The 23,263-nt window shown below is 44.5% G+C and overlaps 1 protein-coding gene and 1 pseudogene across 4 annotated transcripts in view; both read right to left on the bottom strand.

Moving 5' to 3' along the window:
* Window positions 1-1,720: 1,720 nt before the first annotated feature.
* On the bottom strand, window positions 1,721-7,378 carry LOC109904704 (transmembrane protein 25-like; annotated as a pseudogene).
* Window positions 7,379-8,126: 748 nt separating this feature from the next.
* Window positions 8,127-23,263, bottom strand: part of LOC109905522 (serine/threonine-protein kinase SIK3 homolog) — a 50,439-nt gene continuing 35,302 nt past the window's right edge. For 2 of the 4 annotated variants that reach the window (XM_020502933.2, XM_020502930.2), the window contains 9 exons: window positions 14,914-15,033; window positions 14,538-14,596; window positions 14,201-14,304; window positions 13,677-14,019; window positions 12,340-13,040; window positions 11,982-12,148; window positions 11,578-11,707; window positions 11,015-11,141; window positions 8,127-10,436 (listed from right to left, as the gene is read on the bottom strand). In XM_020502933.2, the coding sequence (XP_020358522.2) occupies window positions 11,020-11,141; window positions 11,578-11,707; window positions 11,982-12,148; window positions 12,340-13,040; window positions 13,677-14,019; window positions 14,201-14,304; window positions 14,538-14,596; window positions 14,914-15,033 (1,746 nt within the window). In that variant the 3' untranslated portion in view covers window positions 8,127-10,436; window positions 11,015-11,019. Of the gene's footprint in view, window positions 10,437-11,014; window positions 11,142-11,577; window positions 11,708-11,981; window positions 12,149-12,339; window positions 13,041-13,676; window positions 14,020-14,200; window positions 14,305-14,537; window positions 14,597-14,913; window positions 15,043-23,263 lie in introns of all 4 variants that reach the window. The other 2 variants (XM_020502931.2, XM_020502929.2) reach the window with 1 other exon arrangement.

A 23,263-nucleotide genomic window follows, 5' to 3' on the forward strand; every position in this document is an offset into this window, starting at 1 on the left:
TCACAATTTCCATTTGACTTAAGGCTGCATTTCCTCCCACTGGCTCAGCACACTGATATGGGCTAACACTAGCTCCATTACAGCAGAACCAGTGAAGGCCAGCCCTGCACTGTCCCCTGATGATGCCCAGTCCTGACCTGCAAAGCACAGCTGACCTATGACAGCATTAATATGACAAGAAGACAGACCATTATATGTAAATCAATAGACAGTTGGTTCCTTAAGTCTCCAACCTGGGTATTTGACAGGGTAAGATTAGTGCCCCCTGCTGGTTAAATAAAAGCAAAAGCAGAATTGACTGTCCATAGTCAAATTCATAGTCGTATTAATCTTAACTAGATGTATTTTATACACATATACACATAAATACAAATGTACATGTACACGTTATATACTTTTAGAGAAATATCTATTGTTTATGTATATATCCATAGAAAAATATCAGTTCACATAAATTGTCTTGGACATTCTTATGATATACAAAGAACATGAAGCATTCTGTAATGCAACAGGAGGTTATGGTATGTGATCAACAGACTGTAGTATATGGAGATTTGGTATTTGGTATGTTATTAGGATCCCCATTAGCTGTTGCAAAAGCAGCAGCTACTCTTCCTGGGGTCCACACAAAACATGAAACATAATACAGAACATCAATAGACAAGAACAGCTCAAGGACAGAACTACATACATTCTTTTTAAAGGCACACACAGCCTACATATCAATGCATACACACAAACTATCTAGGTCCAATAGGGGAGAGGCGTTGTGCCGTGAGGTGTTGTGCCGTGAGGTGTTGTGCCGTGAGGCGTTGTGCCGTGAGGCGTTGTGCCGTGAGGCGTTGTGCCGTGAGGTGTTGCTTTAGCAATTTTTTGAAACCATGTTTTCTTTTTATTTGAGCAATATGAGATGGAAGGAAGTTCCATCCAATAAGGGCTCTGTATAATACTGTAGGTTTTCTTGAATTTGTTCTGGATTTGGGGACTGTGATAAGACCCCTGGTGGCATGTCTGGTGGGTATGTATGTGTCAGAGCTGTGTGTAAGTTGACTATGCAAACATTTTGGGATTTTCAACACATTGTTTGTTATAAAAAGAAGAGGTGATGTCTGTCTCTCCTCAACTCTTAGCCAAGAGAGACTGGCATACATAGTATTTATATCAGCCCTCTGATTACAGTGAAGAGCAAGACGTGCCGCTCTGTTCTGGGCCAGCTGCAGCTTAACTAGGTCTTTCCTTGCAGCATTCGACCACACGACTGGACAATAATCAAGATAAGACCAAAACTAGAGACTGCAGAACTTGCTTTTTGGAGTGTGTGTCAAAGCAGAGCATCTCTTTATTACGGCCAGACTTCTCCCCATCTTTACAACCATTGAATCTATATGTTTTGACCACGACAGTTTACTATCTAAAGTAGCGTTAAGTAATTTTGTCTTCTCAACTTGTTCAACAGCCAAACCATTCATTACCAGATTCAGCTGAGGTCTAGCAAGGAAGGATTTGTAACAATAGTTTTAGAGACGTTCAGGACCAGAGATGTGGTAGTTGTCAGTCAGTGTAAACCATCTAAAACACTGGTACAGTATACATCCTACACTGAGCATTAGTTTAGGTGTTTGAGCCATCTAAAACACTGGTACAGTATACTTCCCACACTGAGCATCAGTTTAGGTGTTTAGAGCCATCAAAAAAACACTGGTACAGGATACTTCCCACATGGAGCATCAGTTTAGGTGTTTATAGCCATCTAAAACACTGGTACAGTATACTTCCCACACTGAGCATCAGTTTAGGTGTTTAGAGCCATCAAAAAAAACACTGGTACAGGATACTTCCCACATGGAGCATCAGTTTAGGTGTTTATAGCCATCTAAAACACTGGTACAGTATACTTCCCACACTGAGCATCAGTTTAGGTGTTTAGAGCCATCAAAAAAAACACTGGTACAGGATACTTCCCACATGGAGCATCAGTTTAGGTGTTTATAGCCATCTAAAACACTGGTACAGTATACTTCCCACACTGAGCATCAGTTTAGGTGTTTATAGCCATCTAAAACACTGGTACAGTATACTTCCCACACTGAGCATCAGTTTAGGTGTTTATAGCCATCTAAAACACTAGTACAGTATACTTCCCACACTGAGCATCAGTTTAGGTGTTTAGAGCCACAGTATACTTCCCACACTGAGCATCAGTTTAGGTGTTTAGAGCCATATAAAACACTGTTACAGTATACTTCCCACACTGAGCATCAGTTTAGGTGTTTAGAGCCACAGTATACTTCCCACACTGAGCATCAGTTTAGGTGTTTAGAGCCACAGTATACTTCCCACACTGAGCATCAGTTTAGGTGTTTAGAGCCACAGTATACTTCCCACACTGAGCATCAGTTTAGGTGTTTAGAGCCATCTAAATGTGTTAACTTGATTCTACAACTGCACCTTTTGATGATTCAGTTCATGGCAGTCAGAGTTATTAGCCTGGTCCCAGATCTGTTCATGACATATTGTCACACCAAACAGAGAGACAGCACAAACAGATATAGGACCAGGCTACAGATTTATTCCAGTCAGCTTGAAATACACTAAACAATTAACATAGGACCTGATATTCTGAGTTTCTGATTTTTACTGAATTAAGTTGGAATGTGATTACCTGCTGTAATAGGTTCATCTGGATAAACCCAGAGTGAGATAGCTACCTAATCGGTTGCTCTTGCTGGTCTCCGCCTGTAATCATCTCAGCATCTCGATTGGTCCTTTTTGAAGATGAGATTGGCTGACAGGCAGTCGTTCACAGGTTCCTATTGGCCGGTTGAACTGTGGTTTGACCACCCAGTGGTGGGACTGTGGCATAGTAGTCAGAGCCAGATCTCATCACTGCTCTTGCTGTTCACCTTATTAGATGTCGCCCACCATGGAGTACCGGGCAAAGCCTGGAGGGGGTGTCAACAACAAACTTTATAACAATGTACGGACATATGTGTTGCACGGTATATACACACAAACAATAGTTATATATACACACACACACACACACACACACCCTTTGTAACAGCCTGAAAATATGTAACATTACATTAGTGTGGAGTGGGCCAACTAATTTCCATTCAACAGGTAAGCTAACCCTAAACCTCTGAACCCTGTCTTACCCCTCGCAGCATAGGCAGCAGACAGATCCTCCTCTTCCTCGCTCATCTTCTCCCCAAGGTGGTGTTTGGCGGCCTCTCGTGCTACAGAGTGACATAGTGATGAGGAAGTAGAATAACAGATGGGACGGAGTCATGGAGTAGACCACCGGGACAGGTGCCAATGCCCAGGGCACTAACATGGCCACTCTGTTTCCTGTTTTGGAATTGCTTTGCACCAATTTATGAGACTTCTACCTCGGTTCTAATGAGGTATCTGTCTCTCAGCAGTAGTGTCATACCTTTATGCAGGGTGCTGAGGTCCTTGAGTTGCATGTTGGAAGGTAGAGACATGTTCTCTCTGGGTAGGTATATCTTGTCTACCTTCATAGTAGGTGATTCGACACTGAAACAAGAATCATGGGGTGTATTCATTAGTGCACACCGTCGCAAACCAAAGCAATGAAAATCAGTCTCTTCTTGGATAAGTTCAGGTATGTCCCTGCCCGTTTTGGCATGTGTGCTTCCGTTTGTTTCCTAGTGAATACATATACATACATGTAAAGTATATAATTATACAGACACTTGCCTTATATACTGTACTGTAAATACAAACAGAGGAGCATGCGCATGCATAAATATATACCATTGAATACAATACGTAGGTATTACATCTTAGTCATTTTACCAGACGCTCTTATCCAGAGCAAGTTACAGTAGTGTTGAATGCAGACATTTTCATACTCCCTCCCACTTTACCTTTTTTTTCATATTCAAAGAAAGACACATTTTAAACCCACACCTACGCTGACAACTGACACAAACAACAGATAAACTAGCCAAATAATGTACGTTACTATTTTTTCGCCATTATAATCTCGACTGGCTCATCTGAAAAAGGACAGGCACAGAAATTTTTCTGAGACTTAAAGTACCTCATTCATTGAATCATGAAAATACAACAGTTCCTCCCACCCTCCTTGCTCCCCTGTCTCACCGATGACGGTCTTGCCCTTGTGCAGAAGGCAGAGGATGAGAAGGGTAATGAAGCCCACTGCGCCCCCTGTCAGGTGCCCAGCACTGGCACTTCCACCCTGGACTGGAGGAACACTGGAGAATACAGATACAGGACTGTAGTAGAAAAAGGGGCTTTTCACACTATTGAGTGGAACCGAGCTGGGCCAAACCAAGCTATGCTCAGGTGGCCTGGTTACGCGTCCACCCTTTGCAAGACGGTCTGGTTCGGTACCATAGTGAGAAAAGGGTAAAAGTGATAACGACCTGCCAGAGTTAGGTTGCTCTGAGCTGCAACGACACTGTTGCTGGTGTTCACAGAGACGTTCCCTGATAGACTGCTCAGGGTGACCTGCAGCGTGTGATTGGTCAGCCATGGGTAGCTCCGCAAGTCCAGGATGAGGAAGTTCGATGTGTTGGCCACCAGCTGGCCAGACTGGTCCACCCAGGTGATGTGGGCAGAAGGGTTGGACCGTACCAAGGCAAAGAGGACCAGGGAGAGGCCAGGGTCTGAGGTTTCAGTGTAGTGAGCGTTTACACGCAGAATCTCCGGCAGGACTGGGATAGAAAAGGTATGGGAACATAACAAATAGAGGGAAACTGAGCATCACATCAGTTCAATATTACTGGGTCTAAATAACCTACAGTGGTGGGATCATATTGGATGTTGATATTCAATGAGAAGATCTGAGTAGGCAGAAGGACTGGGGTTAATACTGTATTTGGTTATGACACCTTAACAGCCACAAGATATAACCATATAAACACATTCCCCACAACACATCAGTAGATCATTCAACAAGCCTCCTGACACTGCACATTGAGGGTGACGGTGGTGTTGTAGCTCTCTCCACTGCGAGGGCTGGAGGCGGCACACACCAGCTCTGTATCCCACTTCCTGGCTCTCAGAGAGAAGGTGCTGTTGTGCTTGAAGTCCGATTTGAGCAGCCCAGACTCCTCCACTGATGTCATCACCAGGCGCCCAGGTGTCCGTTTGTCTGCCGGCTGTCTCTGTCGCTTCCCGTTGAGATACCACGTCAGCAGGTGGCGGGGCATTAGGATTCCAACCCTCTGACTGGCAGTTGAACTTGTGGGTGACATTCTCTTTCAGTATTAGTGCAGCTTGATGCCGTCCATCAATCTTGGGATCATGTTCGATCGCACCTGGATCTAGAGAGAAGTTTATATGTTCAAAATATGTGCACTTGAAACCCAGTGTCCATTTAAATGTACTTTTCATCTGTTTCTCATGAGAATCCTTATCCTTAATCAATATATTGTGACTCATAAAGTACTGAGTAGTATACTGTGTGGTGGTATATTTTCCATGATCCAGTCTTGTTACTGACCTGTCCATGCCCAAGCCAAAGTGTGTAGCAGCAGGACAGTGGTGCCTGGCCCTTGCATCAGACACAGACACTCCATGCTCGTCCACAGGACCACCAACACCCAGCTGCTGAGACAGAGACAGACGGACGGACGGGACAGGACAGGACAGTAGTGCCTGGCCCCTGCATCAGACACAAACACTCCATGCTCGTCCACAGGACCACCAACACCCAGCTGCTAAGACAGAGACAGACGGACGGACGGGACGGGACAGGACAGGACAGGACAGGACAGTGCTTGCTCTCCAGTGACTGAATAGAGGGATTACACAGAGAAGAGAATGACAAGGAAAACAGAGGTGGACAAACAGACAGAAACAAGACAGGGAGAGACTGCGAAAGAGCGAACACTGACATGTAAGAATTACATTAGCCCTAGAAAGAAAGACAAGAAAACACTGACAGAAGGAAAGAAACTGGAACGAAGACAGTAAAAACACACCGGAATAAAGAGGATAGATCCCTACGAGAGACAAAGAGAATGTGGTGAACACAAGTTGAGACAGATAAACAACTAATGTGAACAAAACGTCAACAGAGGAGCAGTAGCTTCTTGGACAATCCATTAAAAAAAGACAAAGGAACAGCCAATCAGAGAGGATACAACAGTCTATGAAAGACACAGAAATAGCCTAAGTGCATTTCAAATGATTTTTTACATTTTAGTAATTTAGGGGACACTCTTATCCAGAGCAACGTACAGTAGTGAGATCATACATTTCCATACTTTTTTCATTTTTGGTCCCCTGTGGGAATCGAACCCACAACAATGGCGTTGCAAGTGCCATGCTCTCCCAACTGAGCCACATGGGACCATAGGCATATAAAGACAATGAACAGTGACGAGGAGAGGTAGAGCAAGAGTTGATTATGCTCCTCACAAATAGACCCTGAATCCAAAGTATTCAATCATTTGCTGGCTGTCCAAATTTGATTTGTGAGGAGTTGCAGTGTAAATTCTGAGTAGGTCTCTATCAGTAGATTAAAAACACAGGCCTATTTAAAAGAAGTCCAGGATTTCAAACCACACATATGCAAATGAATGTGTGAAAAGGCACCAGAAATGACAAAACGCCTGATACTATTAATCATGGATGGTCATAGTCACATGATCAATGTGTCACTGCCTTCCACTAAAGCAGGAATGTAAAGCATGACATCAACATATAAAGCTGACAGCATGAGAATAGTATTCCCCAAATCAACAATTGTGCAATCAGTCTAGTAAATAGAGGAGTGGAAGCTTGTCATCATAACAAGCACAGGCACGATGGATTGAAGGGAGTAACGGACAAGAGTGGGCTAGACTCTGCACAACACACTTAATCTGCTGTGCAGGGATGCATGCAGTGTCTCAAAACACACCCACCCAAACACATACACAGCAATGCACACAGCACTGTCTTTCAAACTCAGATACACCAACAAACAACACATAACAGTCCTAATCTTTCTTCCCCCATTCTTTCTTATGTTTCTCTCTCTCACACACACACACGTTAGTGTTACCTTGGCACAGTCGACAGAAAGGTGGTGGGATGATTCAGCCTGTCGGTCCTCCATGCATGCTGGGTAGGGTAGTAGAGGAGGCGATAGGCAGCAGCCCCCCCCCCCCCCGGCTCACTCAACTACACACACACGATCCTCCGACTGCAGCAAGCAGCATTTAGTGGCTGACGCAGGCAGTCATGCTGTCGCCACACAGATAACAAGGGGAGAGGGGGGGCGAGAGGAAAATGGGACAAGCTACGCAATGCATCCGTCATTTAATGAGCCACTAACCATGTATTCCAAGGTGTGCGAGAGAAAAAGGGCGAGATGGCTGGAAGGAGAGTGATGAGAGGGGGGGGGGGGGGGGCAAGGTGTCAGTCTTAAGGCGACTAAATGTATCCATAATTCTTGTCCATCTTCCAATCGCAGCATCCCTGCCTGCCCCTCCCCTATTACATACTACAGGGCTCCCATAGATCTGTGCTCAGCTACCATTGCCTGAAAAGCAACTGCAGTGCAGCTCTACAGACAGACCAAAGAAGATGATCACAGAGCACTGCAGCACCGAGGTAGAGGGATGTATAGATCAATAGCTTACCCAATGATCCACTTTCATCCCTACAGTGCTCCTGTGTCAGTGGCAAATAGGTCCTTTCCTTAAATCTGACAAATAGAACTAGTGGAGTTATTCTTCTCACCCATGAGGATTTCAGGTTTGTGCCCCATGTATCACATACTGTCAAACCTGGAGTATATGTCAGGGTTGATCATTTTTAAATGCAGTCAATTGAGGAAGTAAACTGAAATTCCAATTCCAGTGGGTATGTCTGTTTACTTTCTGAATTGACTTTATTGAACTGGAATAGAAAGCAACCCTGTTATAGTGCATAAAGATGTTTGCCGTCGGTGTACATGTTTGACCATCATTAAGTCTGCTCCTCAACTACAAGCAACTGCATCACAATAACTTCTATCTTTTGTATCGACTCAATCAGTATGACATTCAGACTGGCAAAAGACAAGCATTAATACAAGCAAACTTTCCACACAGGTGGTATACAGATTCCTTAAATGTATCGAACATCACCCAAACACATAGTCTTTTTAAATTATTTATTTATATATATTTATTTAATTCATCTCAGTTTGGTTGGAATTCTATTTAATCATTGTTGCACTTTAGTATTTTTGTACAAAAAAAAAAAAAAAATTAAATGAAAGGATAGAAAAAGAGAACATAGGATACAGGTGCCGAGCAGAGAGCTGGTTTACAGACGATGAGGGGGAAGTCAGACAGAAACAGATAAGGAAGAAGAAAACGAGGAGGTGGTCCCTCATCAGCAACACACACACAGTCCCTCGCTGGACCATGATGCACTGGGAGTCCTTGCGGACAAGGGGGAGGATAGGTGGGCGGATCATTCTCACAAACCCTACGCTCACTATCTGAACTGTACATACTGCGTTGGGGTCAAAACTTGAGAACGCTCAGTTTATGGTCAGTTCCTCATTTCTCTCCTTCTGAAGCGATGGAGGACTGAATCCAGTATTGGGGTTGGAGTAGGTCTCCCTTGCTGATCATGTGACAAAGGGAGGGAATGAGAGAGCGAGAAAGAGATAGAAAAGGGAGGCAGCATATGTGCAGAGTAGTAGTCTCCTCCTGGAGATGTGGCCGTAGCGGGGCCAGAGTCGGGAGGAGAAGCAATGTCCATTGTGTGTCGGCCAATAAGGGGGGCGATGAGGTCGGAGACGGAGGGTACCACTGCAGATTGGGGGAGCGAGAGGAGAAGGGTTCTTTCTCTCTCCACCTCTAAATGTCTTATGATGATGATGGGGATGATATGTCAGCTATATTACAGTTCCCCTCCATTTCATTTACTGCACTCCCAGCACCGAACCACCCTACAACGCCTTGCCTGCAAAATCTACCCCTAAAAAGCAGAGAACGATAACAATGGCAACGGCATCAATGATTGAAATGATAAAAAGTAACACAAATAATCACTCTCCTCTTCAAGTGTCTCGATAATAAAACAATAAGAACAATATTTTTTTATGACAATGAAGGAGACTTCTCCCTGTACTCTTTTGGCTAAAAATCTCAATATTCCCCCCCAAATAAAAAAAATATGACATCTGAAGACATCCAAAAATACAAAATAATAACAATATAAAAATGCCTCCCCAACACCTCCCCCCAAAAATACGATACAGAAATTGCAATCTATACATGGTGTCGCTGTACAGAGGAGGAAGGGGAAGAATGTCAGTTAAAACTACCCACAATGCCACACTGTCACAAGAGGGGGCAGGGGAGCGATGGGGAGTGGAAAAAGAGGGAGGAAGGATGGAATGAAGAACAGGGGGGGGGGGGGGGGGGGAGTAGGGCATAAAACATGAGAGAACAAGGGAGTGAGAAAAGGAACAGGTAGTATGAGAGGGTAAACAGGGAGAAGAATAAAACATAGCATTGAACTGAAAGTGCAGAATTACAGAAGTAATCAAAACTAAAATGTTGTCCTCCTTGCAACACAGAACATTTTTTTTTCTTTAATAATAATTGTCATTATAATCATAATAACAATAAAAACTTATTTTACAGTAAACAGTAATAACAATAACAGTAACAATAATGATCATAACTTCTAGATGAACATTAGCCGTAAAAATTAATTTTAAAAACAATTAAGAAAAAGAATGACAGAACAGGAAAATAAAATGTAAAAATGAGAGCTGGTTGTGCTGTGCAATCCTCGATGTCACTGAGCTCCATAGTTTTTTTTTAGCACCCCTGAGCCTGAACCAAACCCATCCCCGCAAGCCCAACGTAATGGGTCATTCTGAGAGAGAGCCTCATAGGATCTGAGATCACAGTCCGCTCCGGAATGGTCCACCGGAATACAGCGGAGGGGAGAGGGAGGAGCGGACAGAACCTCACAGGAATCCCCACGCACAGACTTGGTGTGAATACTTTGGGTTTGTGGCTGAGTGTTTGCACGTGTATGTTTATGTGATCTATATATTTTGCCTGTATGACTGCCTGGGACATTGAGGCGCATGAGTATGTTGCTATGGCAACAGTTGGGGGAGGGGGACCACAAGGGGTAGTAAGGAAGAAGTGAATGGGGGTGGCAGAGCCCAATCTATCCAATCGGATGGAAGAGCAGAAATGGAGAGAGCCAATGATGGCAATGCTTGCTAGATGGCTGTGCAGAACAGAATGCTGGCATTGGACCCACTCCCCTCACCCAGCCAATCCCGTCCCACCCACCCCGGACTGCAGCCTGCAGGCAGCCTGCCCTCCCCCAGTACTGACAGAGAGTGCCCCCCCCAGACAGACAATGGCGGTTTGGCGTGATGCTGCTCAACACAGGTGGCTGATGTGGACCTTTATACACAGGACACGCTCCTAGGAGAGAGAGAACACAAAGGGACAGCGTTAACGCTAGGGGTGAATCCCAATCGTCTTTCCCTCATCTCAAAACACATTGAAAGAGCAGATCTGAGGTTCCTCCCCACGGTCCTTCTCCTCCAGTGCACTTAGAGAAGGCGGTGAAAGAGGAGGTGAGGAACCAAGGTAATACTATTGAGATTCACCCTCGATATCCCCTAGCTAGGAGCACTAACAGTTCAAGTACTGTGCTTTATCATGTTCACCTCTTGACCAACAAAGTCGGTACTGTGAATGAGAATCAGGCCAAAAATGACATGCCTGGCAAAATGAAGGTTTAACTAACTGACAGCTGATCTAAGAACAGCATTAACAAACAGTGGCAACAGTATGGACAACCATTGACATGATTCTGGCTAAAGACATTCACTCACTGTAGACGGAGTGTAGCGCAACAGAGTCATACTGTAAGGTTGTCCAAAATGGCTCCCTATTCCCTATATAGTGCACTACTGGTCAAAGGCCCTGGTCAGAAGTAGTGCACTACACAAGGAATAGGGCACCATTTGGGACGCAACCTAAGTGCATGTGCGTACCCGTGCTAGACCCCGGCCTGCTCCATGCTGTACTGCAGGTCTGGGGGTTTGTAGCTGTGAAGGATGTTGCTGGTGCAGGACGACGGGTAGCAGGCTCCAGCGTGGAGCTCTCCCTCCACGTCACATACTGCCAGGAGAAAACACACACACAGCCTTTCAGAAGGAAGAACTCCTCCATGTTCAAGGCAGGTATTTGGTGGGTATTGTGAGTGCATGAGCATGATCCTCCGTGGCTCAGTTGGGCGGCAGGTAGCCTAGCGGTTAGGACGTTGGGCCAATAACCAAAAGGCCGCTGGTTCGAAATCCCTGAGCCATAACGGTGAAAATCTGTCTGTGTGCCCTTAAGCAAGGCACTTAACCCTAATTTGCTTCAGGGGCGGCGTATTACTATGGCTGACCCTGGAAGTTGTTTTTAGGATAGAAGCATCTGCTAAAATGGCATATATTACACTATACATTAGTCATGTGATAGAAATTATTTTAAATAGTTCACATTTGACCGAGTCTGCCATGTTTCACTCACTTTAACCCATTTGGTGTGTGTATGTGTATGTGACACTGACCCGACTCTTCCCGTTGGTGGAGCTGCTGGCTTCCTGTCAGAGGTGATTGGTTGAGGATGTCAGACATGCGGGCGGAGCTCAGAGCCTTGCCAGCCAATAGGCTCATCCCAGTCATGGGCTCGGCCTGGTCCTGAGGAGGTACAGAAAGACACGTTAAGTTCATAAATGCACGCAATGTTCAATTCCAAATCAACCCTTCGTCCCTACCCCTAGGCATGCAGATCTACAGATCTGAAAATATAGGTATGAGCAACACGGTGCATCGTGCCCTCTGATAGGTAAATTAAGACCTATCCATTGAAACTATCCAATCGTTTGAGATCTACATAAGAGGCTGAGAAATTCAGTACATTCTATTTCTATGGTCCCAAACAGAGCACATTATGGCACCGTGAGAAACTCACATAGGCGTCGTCGCTGGTCTGGATGGTGTGGTGGCGCTGTAGCTGGCCCCGGGGCCGATAGCCGTCCCCCTGGGGGACCCTGGTGGAGTAGCCCACTCCATTATGGTCAGGCACACCCTGCTCCATAACCTGCTGCCCCTGGGTCCTGCAGTCAACATGCTCATTGTCTGGAAGGGGGGGAGAGAAGGAGGCAGGGATTACTGAAGTTAACAATGTAGACTGTAGCTTGTGCGAGCGAAGCAGGAGAGCGTGTAAAACGCATGCGAATATTAACATACAGTGACGTGAAAGCTGTTTGAGACTACAGAAATAGAATGACTAGGTTCTACGTCTGTGGTTGAGCCTGCTTGGCCATTACCTCTGGTCGTGGTGGTGCTTCTGATGTAGCCGTGTCTGTGTGTGGGGGAGTTGTAGGGGGGCGTCCCTCCCCGAGGGGGGCCCAGTAGGTCATGGCCGTCCCCACAGCCTTGGGCCTTGGCCAGGAGGCCCTCATGGTAGCCGGGCGGCAGGTCATCCTCCTCCATGCTCTCAGAGTGGGGTAGGCTGGGGGGCTGGACGTCTAGGGGCATAATCTGGAGGAGGTGTTGGTAGGGGCTCCCCGGCTCCAGAGACTCCCCTTGGCCGAGCTGGCGCAGCAGCATCTCCCCGTATTCCTGGGGCACATTGGGGGGCGTGGGGGGTGCCGGTCGAGGGCTCTGCCTCTTCAGTAAGGAGGCCAGGTCCTGGGGGGGCAGGCGGGGGTCGGTGTGGCCCGTCAGGGAGTGGCGGGGGGAGAGGAGACCCTGTAGGATGGGGGTGACGTGCTGCTGGGGCCGGTACTCCAGGGGGGCGGGGGAGAGGAGAGCCTGCTGCAGGGCAGAGGGGCTCCCGTAGCCCCCACCTCCGGCCCCACCGACCACCCCACCCTGGTAGGCCTCCATCCCTGGCACCTTAAGGGAGGTCCCCTGGAGGTAGGGGTTGTAGCCACCCACCACCCCCGAGGCCCGAGATCCCTCACTGAACAGATGGGGGTTGTTGAAGGCGGCCTGGTCGTATGTGTTGAACCGTCCGAGGCTGCGACTGGGGAGTTAGGGACCAAGGGAAGAGAGGGAGAATAGTCAGCTAATGCCACTTGCAACCAAATGAACCGTCCAACACAAACTCCAGCAAATACTGAGAGAGTTCTTCGAGGAAAAAAACGAATACACCATTGAGATAGTATTCTGGATTCCTCACAGTCAAAATGTGCAAAACATAAGCATCTATCCATCGCTTTTGGGATTTTCTATGATCCCCGACTGTCTAGATTGTTTTTAAAAGGACTGGATTGAATGGGCTGATGGGCCCATATGTTTGACACCCCTGTTATATAGAGTACTTTGATCAGGGCACATGGTCTAAAATGGTTCACCATATAGGGAATAGGGTGCCACGGGCAACACAGTTTATAAAACTGTACTATGAGTGAGTTTTTGGCTTCAGGAACATGGTTTCCTAGGGTTGACTGAGGTATGAGAGACTGAAATCTACAATAACTGTGAACATTATGAAAACGAAAAATAAAAAGGTGGGGAGAAAAATGAAATTGAAGAATTCACAAAGAAAGTCCAAAAAACAGAATTGAAGAACATGAAAGTTGAAGAAAAGTGCTGGCAGAAAAAGATGTGCAAAGGCATGCCGGTTCAGGCACAAAGTGAGCAGCGGTGTGAGGGTCACCTGTGGGTCTCGGCGTTGTCTGCACTCAGCTGCTTCCCCAGGACCCGGTGGGCGCACGGCGTGGAAAGGAAGGCATGTTGCTGGCGCTGTTGGGCCCCGCCCCCTCCCAGCTCCACCTCCTGCACCTGGATAGTCACTTGCTGCTGGGGCATGGGGACGCCCCCCCCACGGGAGGAGGAGCAGGGCTGCTGCTGGGGCATGGGTACACCCCCGCCACGGGAGGAGGAGCAGGGCTGCTGCTGCGGAGGCAGGGTGACGGGGCGCAGGCCGCAAGGGGGAGGACTCCCGTTGGAGGGCTGATAGAGGGCGGGGCCGTGCTGGTACTGAACCGCTGATGGCACACCTGTGGGAAGGAGGGAGAGATCAGTCAGTCAGAAGAGAGCTACTGTACATACAAACTGGTTATTTCAACCATCACTTCATCCTAATAAGAGATCATTAACAATTGAGTCATATTGACCTTTATCATCCTTTAGTCTAATAAAGAAAGACAAGTAAGGCTAAGAGGTGGAGTTAGAACTCACCATGGCCCTGCATCATCGCTGTTGGAGGGGGACTCTGATTGGGCTGTCTGAACAAGTGGTTGCTGGCATGTGTAGGCGGTGGGCTGGAGGGCTGGATACGCAACCTGAGGGAAGGGAGAGAACAGACAGGGATGTAAATAACACTCATTAATAGAGCGGCACAAAAGCCTGGCTTGTTGGCGGAGCTTCTCTGAGCTGCACTACATGTGTTTAGCAGACAATTGCCATTGAGTGTGTTATTTTGAACCAAGGTGTCTAAAAATAAATTATTGTTTTTAGTCACTAATGATTATCATTAGTCTCTCGCTCAGAGTTGTTGTGTGTGTGGTGTTCTCACCTCTGGAGCTGGTGGGTAAGGTGACTGGGCTGGCACTCTCCGTGTCCCAAAGACAGGGCCTGCAGAAGGGGGAGAAAGATTCAGACAATGGAAAAACAATTTAGGAACACATCATGGCACGTGTTTACTGTATTTGTGTCACATCGACCAGCCTTTCATGGTGTCTTTCAGAGAGAGAAGAGATGGGGACAGAAATGTCTAGGCTAAGGTCATGGTGACTTGCATCTGCTAGTGTAGAAAACGCTGCTCCCGCTGATACAAACCATGCAGTGTGCGTGTCGTTCTCTGTGTGTGTATGTGTGTGTGTGTGTGTGTGTGTGTGTGTGTGTGTGTGTGTGTGTGTGTGTGTGACCATGTCGGTGTGTGTCACAGTGACCTGTATCTGCTGGTGTAGAATCTGCTGCTCCTGCTGGTACAGGAAATGCTGTTGTTGTGTGTGCTCAAGCAGCCTCTCGTCCTGGGGGCAAGCGTACATCTTCTGCAGCTGCTCACACTCCTGGTACACATACGCGCACAAACACACAAACATATTGTCGTTAGAGACCACACAAAGAAAGACGGTGGCACCCGGAATATAAGGAATAGCATTATTTGCTGTCACGTTCACTCAGAATAGCCCCATCCAATGACAATAGAATGCAATGATAAACGAGGCTCAAATCAATCCAAGTCCAGATCCAAAAGGCCTCTTAACAGGTTTTACCCTCAAAGCCATAAGACCGCTGACCAGCTAATCAAATGGCGACCCGGACTACTTGCATTGAACCCCCCCCCCCCCCCCCGTTTAGGCTGCTGCTACTCACTGTTTATCATCTATGCATAGTCACTTTTCCCCTACCTACATGTAGAGTTGAAGTCGGAAGTTTGCATGCACTTAGGTTGGAGTCATTAAAACTCGTTTTTCAACTCCTCCACAAATTTCTTGTTAACAAACTATAGTTTTGGCAAGTCGGTTAGGACATCTGCTTTGCGCATGACACAAGTAATATTTCCTACAATTGTTAACAGACAGATTATTTCACTTATAATTCACTGTATCACAATTCCAGTGGGTCAGAAGATTACATACACTAAGTTGACTGTGCCTTTAAACAGCTTGGAAAATTCCAGAAAATGATGCCATGGCTTTAGAAGCTTCTGATAGGCTAATTGACATCATTTGAGTCAATTGGAGGTGGACCTGTGGATGTACTTCAAGGCCTACCTTCAAACTCAGTGCCTCTTTGCTTGCATCATGGGAAAATCAAAAGAAATCAGCCAAGACCTCAGAAAAGAAAAATTGCAGACCTCCACAGACCTCATCATTGGGAGGAATTTCCAAATGCCTGAAGGTACCAAGTTCATCTGTACAAACAATAGTGTGCCAGTATAAACACCATGGGACCATCATGTCGCTAAGGAGGGAGACGCATTCTGTCTCCTACAGATTAACATACTTTGGTGCGAAAAGTGCAAATCAATCCCAGAACAACAGCAAAGGACCTTGTGAAGATGCTGGAGGAAACATGTACAAAAGTATCTATATCCACAGTAAAACGAGTCCAATATCGACATAACCTGAAAGGCCGCTCAGCAAGGAAGAAACCACTGCCCCAAAACCTCCATTAAAAAAAACAGAATACGGTTTGCAGCTGCACATGGGGACAAAGATCGTACTTTTTGGAGAAATGTCCTCTGGTCTGATGAAACAACAATAGAACTGTTTGGCCATAATGGCCATCGTTATGTTTGGAGGAAAAAGGGAGAGGCTTGCAAGCCATAGAAGACCATCCCAACCGTGATGCACAGGGGTGGCAGCATCATGTTGTGGGGGTGATTTGCTGCAGGATGGATTGGTGCACTTCAAAAAATAGATAGCTTCATGAGGTAGGACAATTATGTGGATATATTGAAGCAACATCTCAAGGCATCTGTCAGGAAGTTAAAGCTTGGTCGCAAATGGGTCTTCCAAATGGACAATGACCCCCAAGCATACTTCCAAAGTTGTGGCAAAATGGCTTAAGGAAAACAAAGTCACGGTATTGGAGTGGCAATCACAAAGCCCTGACCTCGATCCTATAGAAAATTTATGGGCAGAACTGAAAAAGCATGTGCGAGCAAGGAGGCCAACAAATCTGACTCTGTTACACCATCTCTGTCAGGAGGAATGGGCCAAATTTACCCAACTTATTGTGGGAAGCTTGTGAAAGGCTACACAAAACATTTGTCCCAAATTAATAAATTTAAAAGGCAATGCTACCAAATACTAATTGGGTGTATGTAAACATCTGACTCACTGGGAATGTGATGAAAGAAATAAAAACTGAAATAAATCATTCTCTCTACTATTATTCTTAAATTTAACATTCTTAAATGAAGTGGGATAGGGAATTTTTACTCGGATTAAATGTCAGGAATTGTGAAAAACTGAGTTTAAATGTATTTGGCTAGGGTGTATGTAAACTTCCGACTTCAACTTTACATATTACCTCGACGAATCTGTACCCCCACACAATTGACTTGGTACCGGTACCCCCTGTATATAGCCTCGTTACTGTTATTTTATTGTTGCTCTTTTACTTTAGTTTATTTAGTAAATATTTTCTTAACCAACAATGCAGTATTAAGAAAAATAAGAGTTAAGGGCTTGTAAGTAAGCATTTTACGTTAAGGTCTAAACCCGTTGTATTTGTCGCATGTGGCAAATAAGATTTGAGGTAAAAAGACCATTTCCTTCTTATGTACATTTGATGGACAATAAAGCTTTTTGAATTAAATTGAATACATTTCAGAGTCCATGAGGTTTGTATATAAGGCATGTTGTCCTTCCTTACACTTCTAAAATCGCTGTTGACTCCATAATACAGACCGGTTCTGAAATTGTCAAATGTTTATTTTCGCTATTGCTTTGTTGTGCACTGTTACAATGTCCTTGGAGATCCCTTCGCCACCTCTCATCCCAGCCTTGACATTAAACTGTTAAATCGATTAGCTGATATCTAGCCTGGTCCCAGATCTGCTTGTGCTATCCTTTCGGCATGACAAAGAGTTGACATGACAGCACAAACAGATCTGGCACAAGGATAGCTGAAGTGGTTTTGGGTGCCGAGATAACTCTAGCTCTGACCGAGGGCAGAGGTGCCGTCAACATCAACGGCAGCTTGTTTTGTGTTGCCTCACCCCCGTAACCCAGCAGCCTAGTGTTTACTCCGACCACGTCACCATTGAAACTTGAGTCTATGGGATTACTCCTAATTACCACTAGTTACATCAGCACCCGTGGCCAATCCCAATATCCCCTTCAACCTGCCTTTAAACCCTCTATACCCATCCTACCATGGCCAGGGACCTCTAACCTCTTGATACCCCCCTCGGTGCCCCAACCTTGGATCTACAGTACCAGTCAAAAGTTCAGACACACCTACTCATTCCAGGGTTTGTCTTTATTTTTACTATTGTAGAATAATCGTGAAGACATTACAACTTTGAAATAACATGTATGGAATCACATAATAACCCAAAAACTGTTAAATCAAAATCTATTTTATAATTGAGATTCTTCAAAGCAGCCACCCTTTGCCTTGACAGCTTTGTACAGTCTTGGCATTCTCTCAACCAGCTTCATGAGGTTGTCACCTGGAATGCATTTCAATTAGCAGGTGTGCCTTCTTAAAAGTTCATTTGTGGAATTACTTTCCTTCTTAATGCGTTTGAGACAATCAGCTGTGTTGTGACATGGTAGGGGTGGTATACAGAAAATATCCCTATTTGGTAAAAAAAAGTTTCAAGTGCAGTTGCAAAAACCATCAAGCACTATGATGAAACTGGCTCTCATTAGGACTGCCACATGAAAGGAAGACCCAAAGTTACCTCTGCTGCAGTGGATAAGTTCATTATATAAAACTGCACCTCAGATTGCAGCACAAATAAATGCTTCACAGAGTGCAAGTAACAGACACATCTCAACATCAACTGTTAAGATGAAAATCAGGCCTTCATGGTCGAATTGCTGCAAAATAAACACTACTAAAAGGACACCAAAGAAGAGACTTGCTTGGGCCAAGAAACGAGCAATGACATTAGACCGGTGGAAATCTGTCCTTTGGTCTGATGAGTCCAAATTAGAGATTTTTGGTTCCAAACGCCGTGTCTTTGTGAGACGCAGTAGGTGAACGGATGATCTCTGCATATGTGGTTCCCACCGTAAAGCATGGAGGTTTGCTGGTGACACTGTCTGTGATATATTTAGAATTCAAGGAATACTTAACTAGCATGGCTACCACAGCATTCTGCAGCGATATGCCATCCCATCTGGTTTGCGCTTAGTGGGACTAACATTTGTCTTTCAACAGGACAATGATCCAATACACCTCCAAGCTCCAGGGCTATTTGACGAAGAAGGAGAGCGATGGAGTGCTGCATCAGATGACCTGGCCTCCACAATCACATGACCTCAATTAAGATGGTTTGAGATGAGTTGGACCGCAAAGTGAAGGAAAAGCAGCCAACAAGTGCTCAGCATATGTGGGAACTCCTTCAAGACTGTTGAAAAAGCATTCCAGGTGAAGTTGGTTGAGAGAATGCCAAGAGTGTACAAAGCTGTAATCATGGACAAGGGTGGCTACTTTGAAGAATCTTCAATATATTTTGATTCGTTTAACACTTTTTTGGTTACTACATGATTCAATATGTGTTATTTAATACTTGTGATGTCTTCACTAAGATTCCACAATGTAGAAAAGACTAATACATTTTTTTTTAAAACCTTGAATGACTAGGTGTGTCTAAACTTTTGACTTGTACTGTATGACAAAGCGACTCTTTGGCTAAAGCAATTCAGTGTCTCAATCCAACGCTGCACAATCAGTCCTTAAAATGTGTATGGAATCCAACTAATTAAAAGGTTAAGTGGGAGTAAGTGGATGAGATCAATGGAAACTTGTTCACACTTCTACAGCATGGACATTTCTGTAGGCTGCTGCCTACACGCTTAGGTGCAGAAGGAAGATAAAATGAGACAGAAGCGTACGGGGTAAGGCAGGACAATGCTTAGGAACTGCAGGGCTTACTAAATAAGTATTGTAGACCGCAGATCAACGCAAAAAAATACAAGTTTGTCTTTACATATTTCAATATAGTTCAGCCAGCCCTGGAGTTGTGCAGGTGAGAAAATGTAGGGGGAAAATTGACAAAAAAGATGGAAAAATTGAGCCGGAAAAGTGCGTTGATTACTTGTTCTTTACATGGAAAAATATATAAAATTAAAAATGTCTGGTTTCTGGGAAAACTAAAATGGTATTGTTTCTGAAAAAAAAAAGATGGATGGGAGAGAGAGGGATCTTTAAGTAAACAGACTATACAAGAACCAACTTGCGTTTTAGTGTCTCTCTCTACACTGGTTATACCCCGTACCTACCTGTTCCATTGTAAGGCAGGACCCGCAGGATCAGGTGGGTAGGGTAAATAAGGACCAGCACAGATGTGACAGAATGAGAATTAAGAGGCATTAAAATCGATGGGATCTCAATGAAGAGCCAGTCCATGTTTCACACCACCTGGACCCTCCAGGGGTCCAAGTAAAGCACTTGGAAAGCTATCTAGCTGTGTGCGTACGCAAGTGGTTGTATTGTGACAAAGGAATTAATTGAATCACGGTAAGACCCGCTCTTTTCACTGAATGCATTCATAAAATACTTTCCAGTGACGCCAGACTGTTTGGTATGACGATAGAGGACGTCAGGGGCCAGGCATTAAACACCAGTACAACACCAGGTGGAGATGTTCACACTGAATCTATGTCGTCTAAAGAGGCTCAGGATCTAAATCTAACCCAGCACGCCTGTCCTTTCACTGTGTAGGAAAACAAACTAAGAGGAATTACATGGAAAGTGAGTGGATGATGTCAAGGGAGGCTTGTGTGGCATTCACACTTGCGCCCCAGGGGTTGTGGGCAGTCCGGGCACCGATGTAGGATGCATGCATGCTTAGGAGCAGCAGGTAGATACATTGGCGCAGGTACGGGGTAAGGCAGGGCTATGCTTAGGAGCTGCAGGTAGAGGTAAATCAGGGCTAGTCTCTCATGAAAGAAGAACACATTAAAAGGGGGTGTATAGAACCAGGTGGGGGTTTATAGTACTAGGTTTGGGCGTATAAACCAGGTGGGGGTAGGGTTGTGGCGCTCATGACATTTTGTCAGCCAGTGATTGTCATGTAAGTATACTGTCGGTCTCAGGTAATTGAACGTAATTAACAAACATGTTTTGCATCTCCTGGCTTCCACGCATAACCTATAAGCCACTGATGCAGACCTTTGGAACATCTACAAGTCTAATAAATCCATGTAATATAGCCTACACCATCACAATAAATCCACTTTAGGTGTGATACAAACATTAGGCTATATGTTCTGATTTTTAACACATTCTAAGGCTGCATAATGCGACACGTTTTGTTTTAAGTCACATGAAACGCTTGAGCTCTGCAGTTTCTTGTGCCGGCTGCACACACTTCATCAATCGCTCAGTCACAATTTGACAAGCACTTGGCAATATTCTCACCCATCAGACTACTCAATGTAATCTGGTCTTTACATATAGCCTAGTAATATATTCAATTTCAATTTGCCATACATTTTTAAACTGTGCTGTTTCACAAAAGTCCTGAACATTTCTATTCTCATAGTTTGACCGACTTTAAATTAAAGATAAACATTTTTGCCAAAAGTATTATTATATAAATGATCGATTGACTATGACTGTTCAAATCACCCAGTAGTGCTACCTGCACAGTTAGCTCCAGGTAAATATACAATTCTTCAGCCATTCCTGGACCTGCGACCAAAAACAAGCTACATATGGACAATGCCAAAACAAATGATCCTGTCTCTTCACAGCAAAATCTGCAGAGCTGGGATGGTTGTATCCCCCATACACACTACCGTTCAAAAGTTTGGGGTCACTTAGAAATGTCCTTGTTTTCGAAAGAAACCACATTTTCTTGTCCATTAAATTAACATTGATCTGAAATACAGTGTAGACATTGTTAATGTTGAAATTTACTATTGTAGCTGGAAACGGCAGATTCTTAAAGGAATATCTACATAGGCGTACAGAGGCCCATTATCAGCAAGCATCACGTGTTCCAATGGCACGCCGTGTTAGCTAATCCAAGTTTATCATTTTGTGTTAGCTAATCCAAGTTTATCATTTTAAATAGGCTAATTGATCATTAGAAAACTATTTTGAAAGTATGTTGAAAACTGTTGTCTGTTTAAAGAAGCAATACAACTGTTGAGTATCTGGTGCATAAGCATTTGTGGGTTTGATTACAGGCTCAAAATGGCTAGAAACAAATACTTTCTTCGGAAACTCTTCAGTTTATTCTTGTTTTGAGAAATGAAGGCTACTCCATGCGAGAAATTGACAAGAAACTGAAGATCTCATACAACGGTGTGTACTATTCCCTTCACAGAACAGCACAAACTGGCTCTAACCAGAATAGAAAGAGGAGTGGGTGGCCCCGGTGCACAACTGAGCAAGAAGTACATTAGTGTGTCTAGTTCGAGAAACAGACGCATCACAAGTCCTCAACTGGCAGCTTCATTAAATAGTACCCGGCAAAACACCAGTCCCAACGTCAACAGTGAAGAGGTGACTCGGGGATGCTGGCCTTCTAGGCACAGTTACAAAGAAAAAGCCATATCTCAGACTGGCCAATCAAAATTAAAGATTAAGATGGGCAAAAGAACACAGACACTGGACAGAGGAACTCTGCATAGAAGGCCAGCATCCCGGAGTCTCCTCTTCACAGTTGACAATGAGACTGGTGTTTTGCCACTCAAGTCTCAATGTCCTTGAGTGGCCCAGCCAGAGCCCGGACTTGAACATGATCTAACATCTTTGGAGAAACCTGAAAATAGCTGTGCAGCCAATCAAACCTGACAGAGCTTGAGAGGATCTGCAGAGAAATGGAGAAACACCCCAAATACAAGTGCCAAGCTTGTAGCGTCACACCCAAGAAGACTCAAGGCTGTAATCGCTGCCAAAGGGGCTTCAACAAAGTACTGAGTAAAGGGTCTGAATACTTATTTAAATATGATATATTTCAGTTTAAATTTTTTAATAAAAATGACAAAAATATTAAAACCCTGTTTTTGATTTATCATTATGGGGTTTTGTGTGTCGGTTGACAAGGTAAAAAAACGAACATAAGAAAATGTGGGGAAAAAATAAAGGGGTCTGAATACTTTCCGAATGCACTATAAACTCCAATCGTACTTTATCAAAAGCCTTTTCAAAGGAAGCTATAAATATCAGGCCTGTTTTTTTTTTTTCATAGTGTTTTATTGTTTCTACTAATTATATTATCTTCAATGTCCATGTAAAGTCCATGTAAATCACATGTCTGATTAGGATTAATAATGTCTGACAATACCTTTCAAATTCTATGCACAATGCTAGAATTTTTGCATCACAACACTGAAGTGTAAGGAAACTAACATTTTTTTAAATGGACTGGATCTTTATACTTACCACTTGGATTCTGTTTCAGTAATAAGGAAAATCAGACTTTCTTGTCGAGTATCTGATAATCTACTATTTTTATAAGAGTGGTTAAAAAACATGCTAATAACGGTCCTCTGAGTATATCAAAAAAGGTTTGGTATACCTCCACCGGGAGTTTTCCTCAGACTTAAAGGCTTTAATTGCATCAAAAAGGTTCCTCCTCTTTAATTTGGCCTTCACATG

The sequence above is a fragment of the Oncorhynchus kisutch genome, linkage group LG15 (genome assembly GCF_002021735.2).
Source record: "Oncorhynchus kisutch isolate 150728-3 linkage group LG15, Okis_V2, whole genome shotgun sequence".
NCBI classification, from domain to species: domain Eukaryota; kingdom Metazoa; phylum Chordata; class Actinopteri; order Salmoniformes; family Salmonidae; genus Oncorhynchus; species Oncorhynchus kisutch.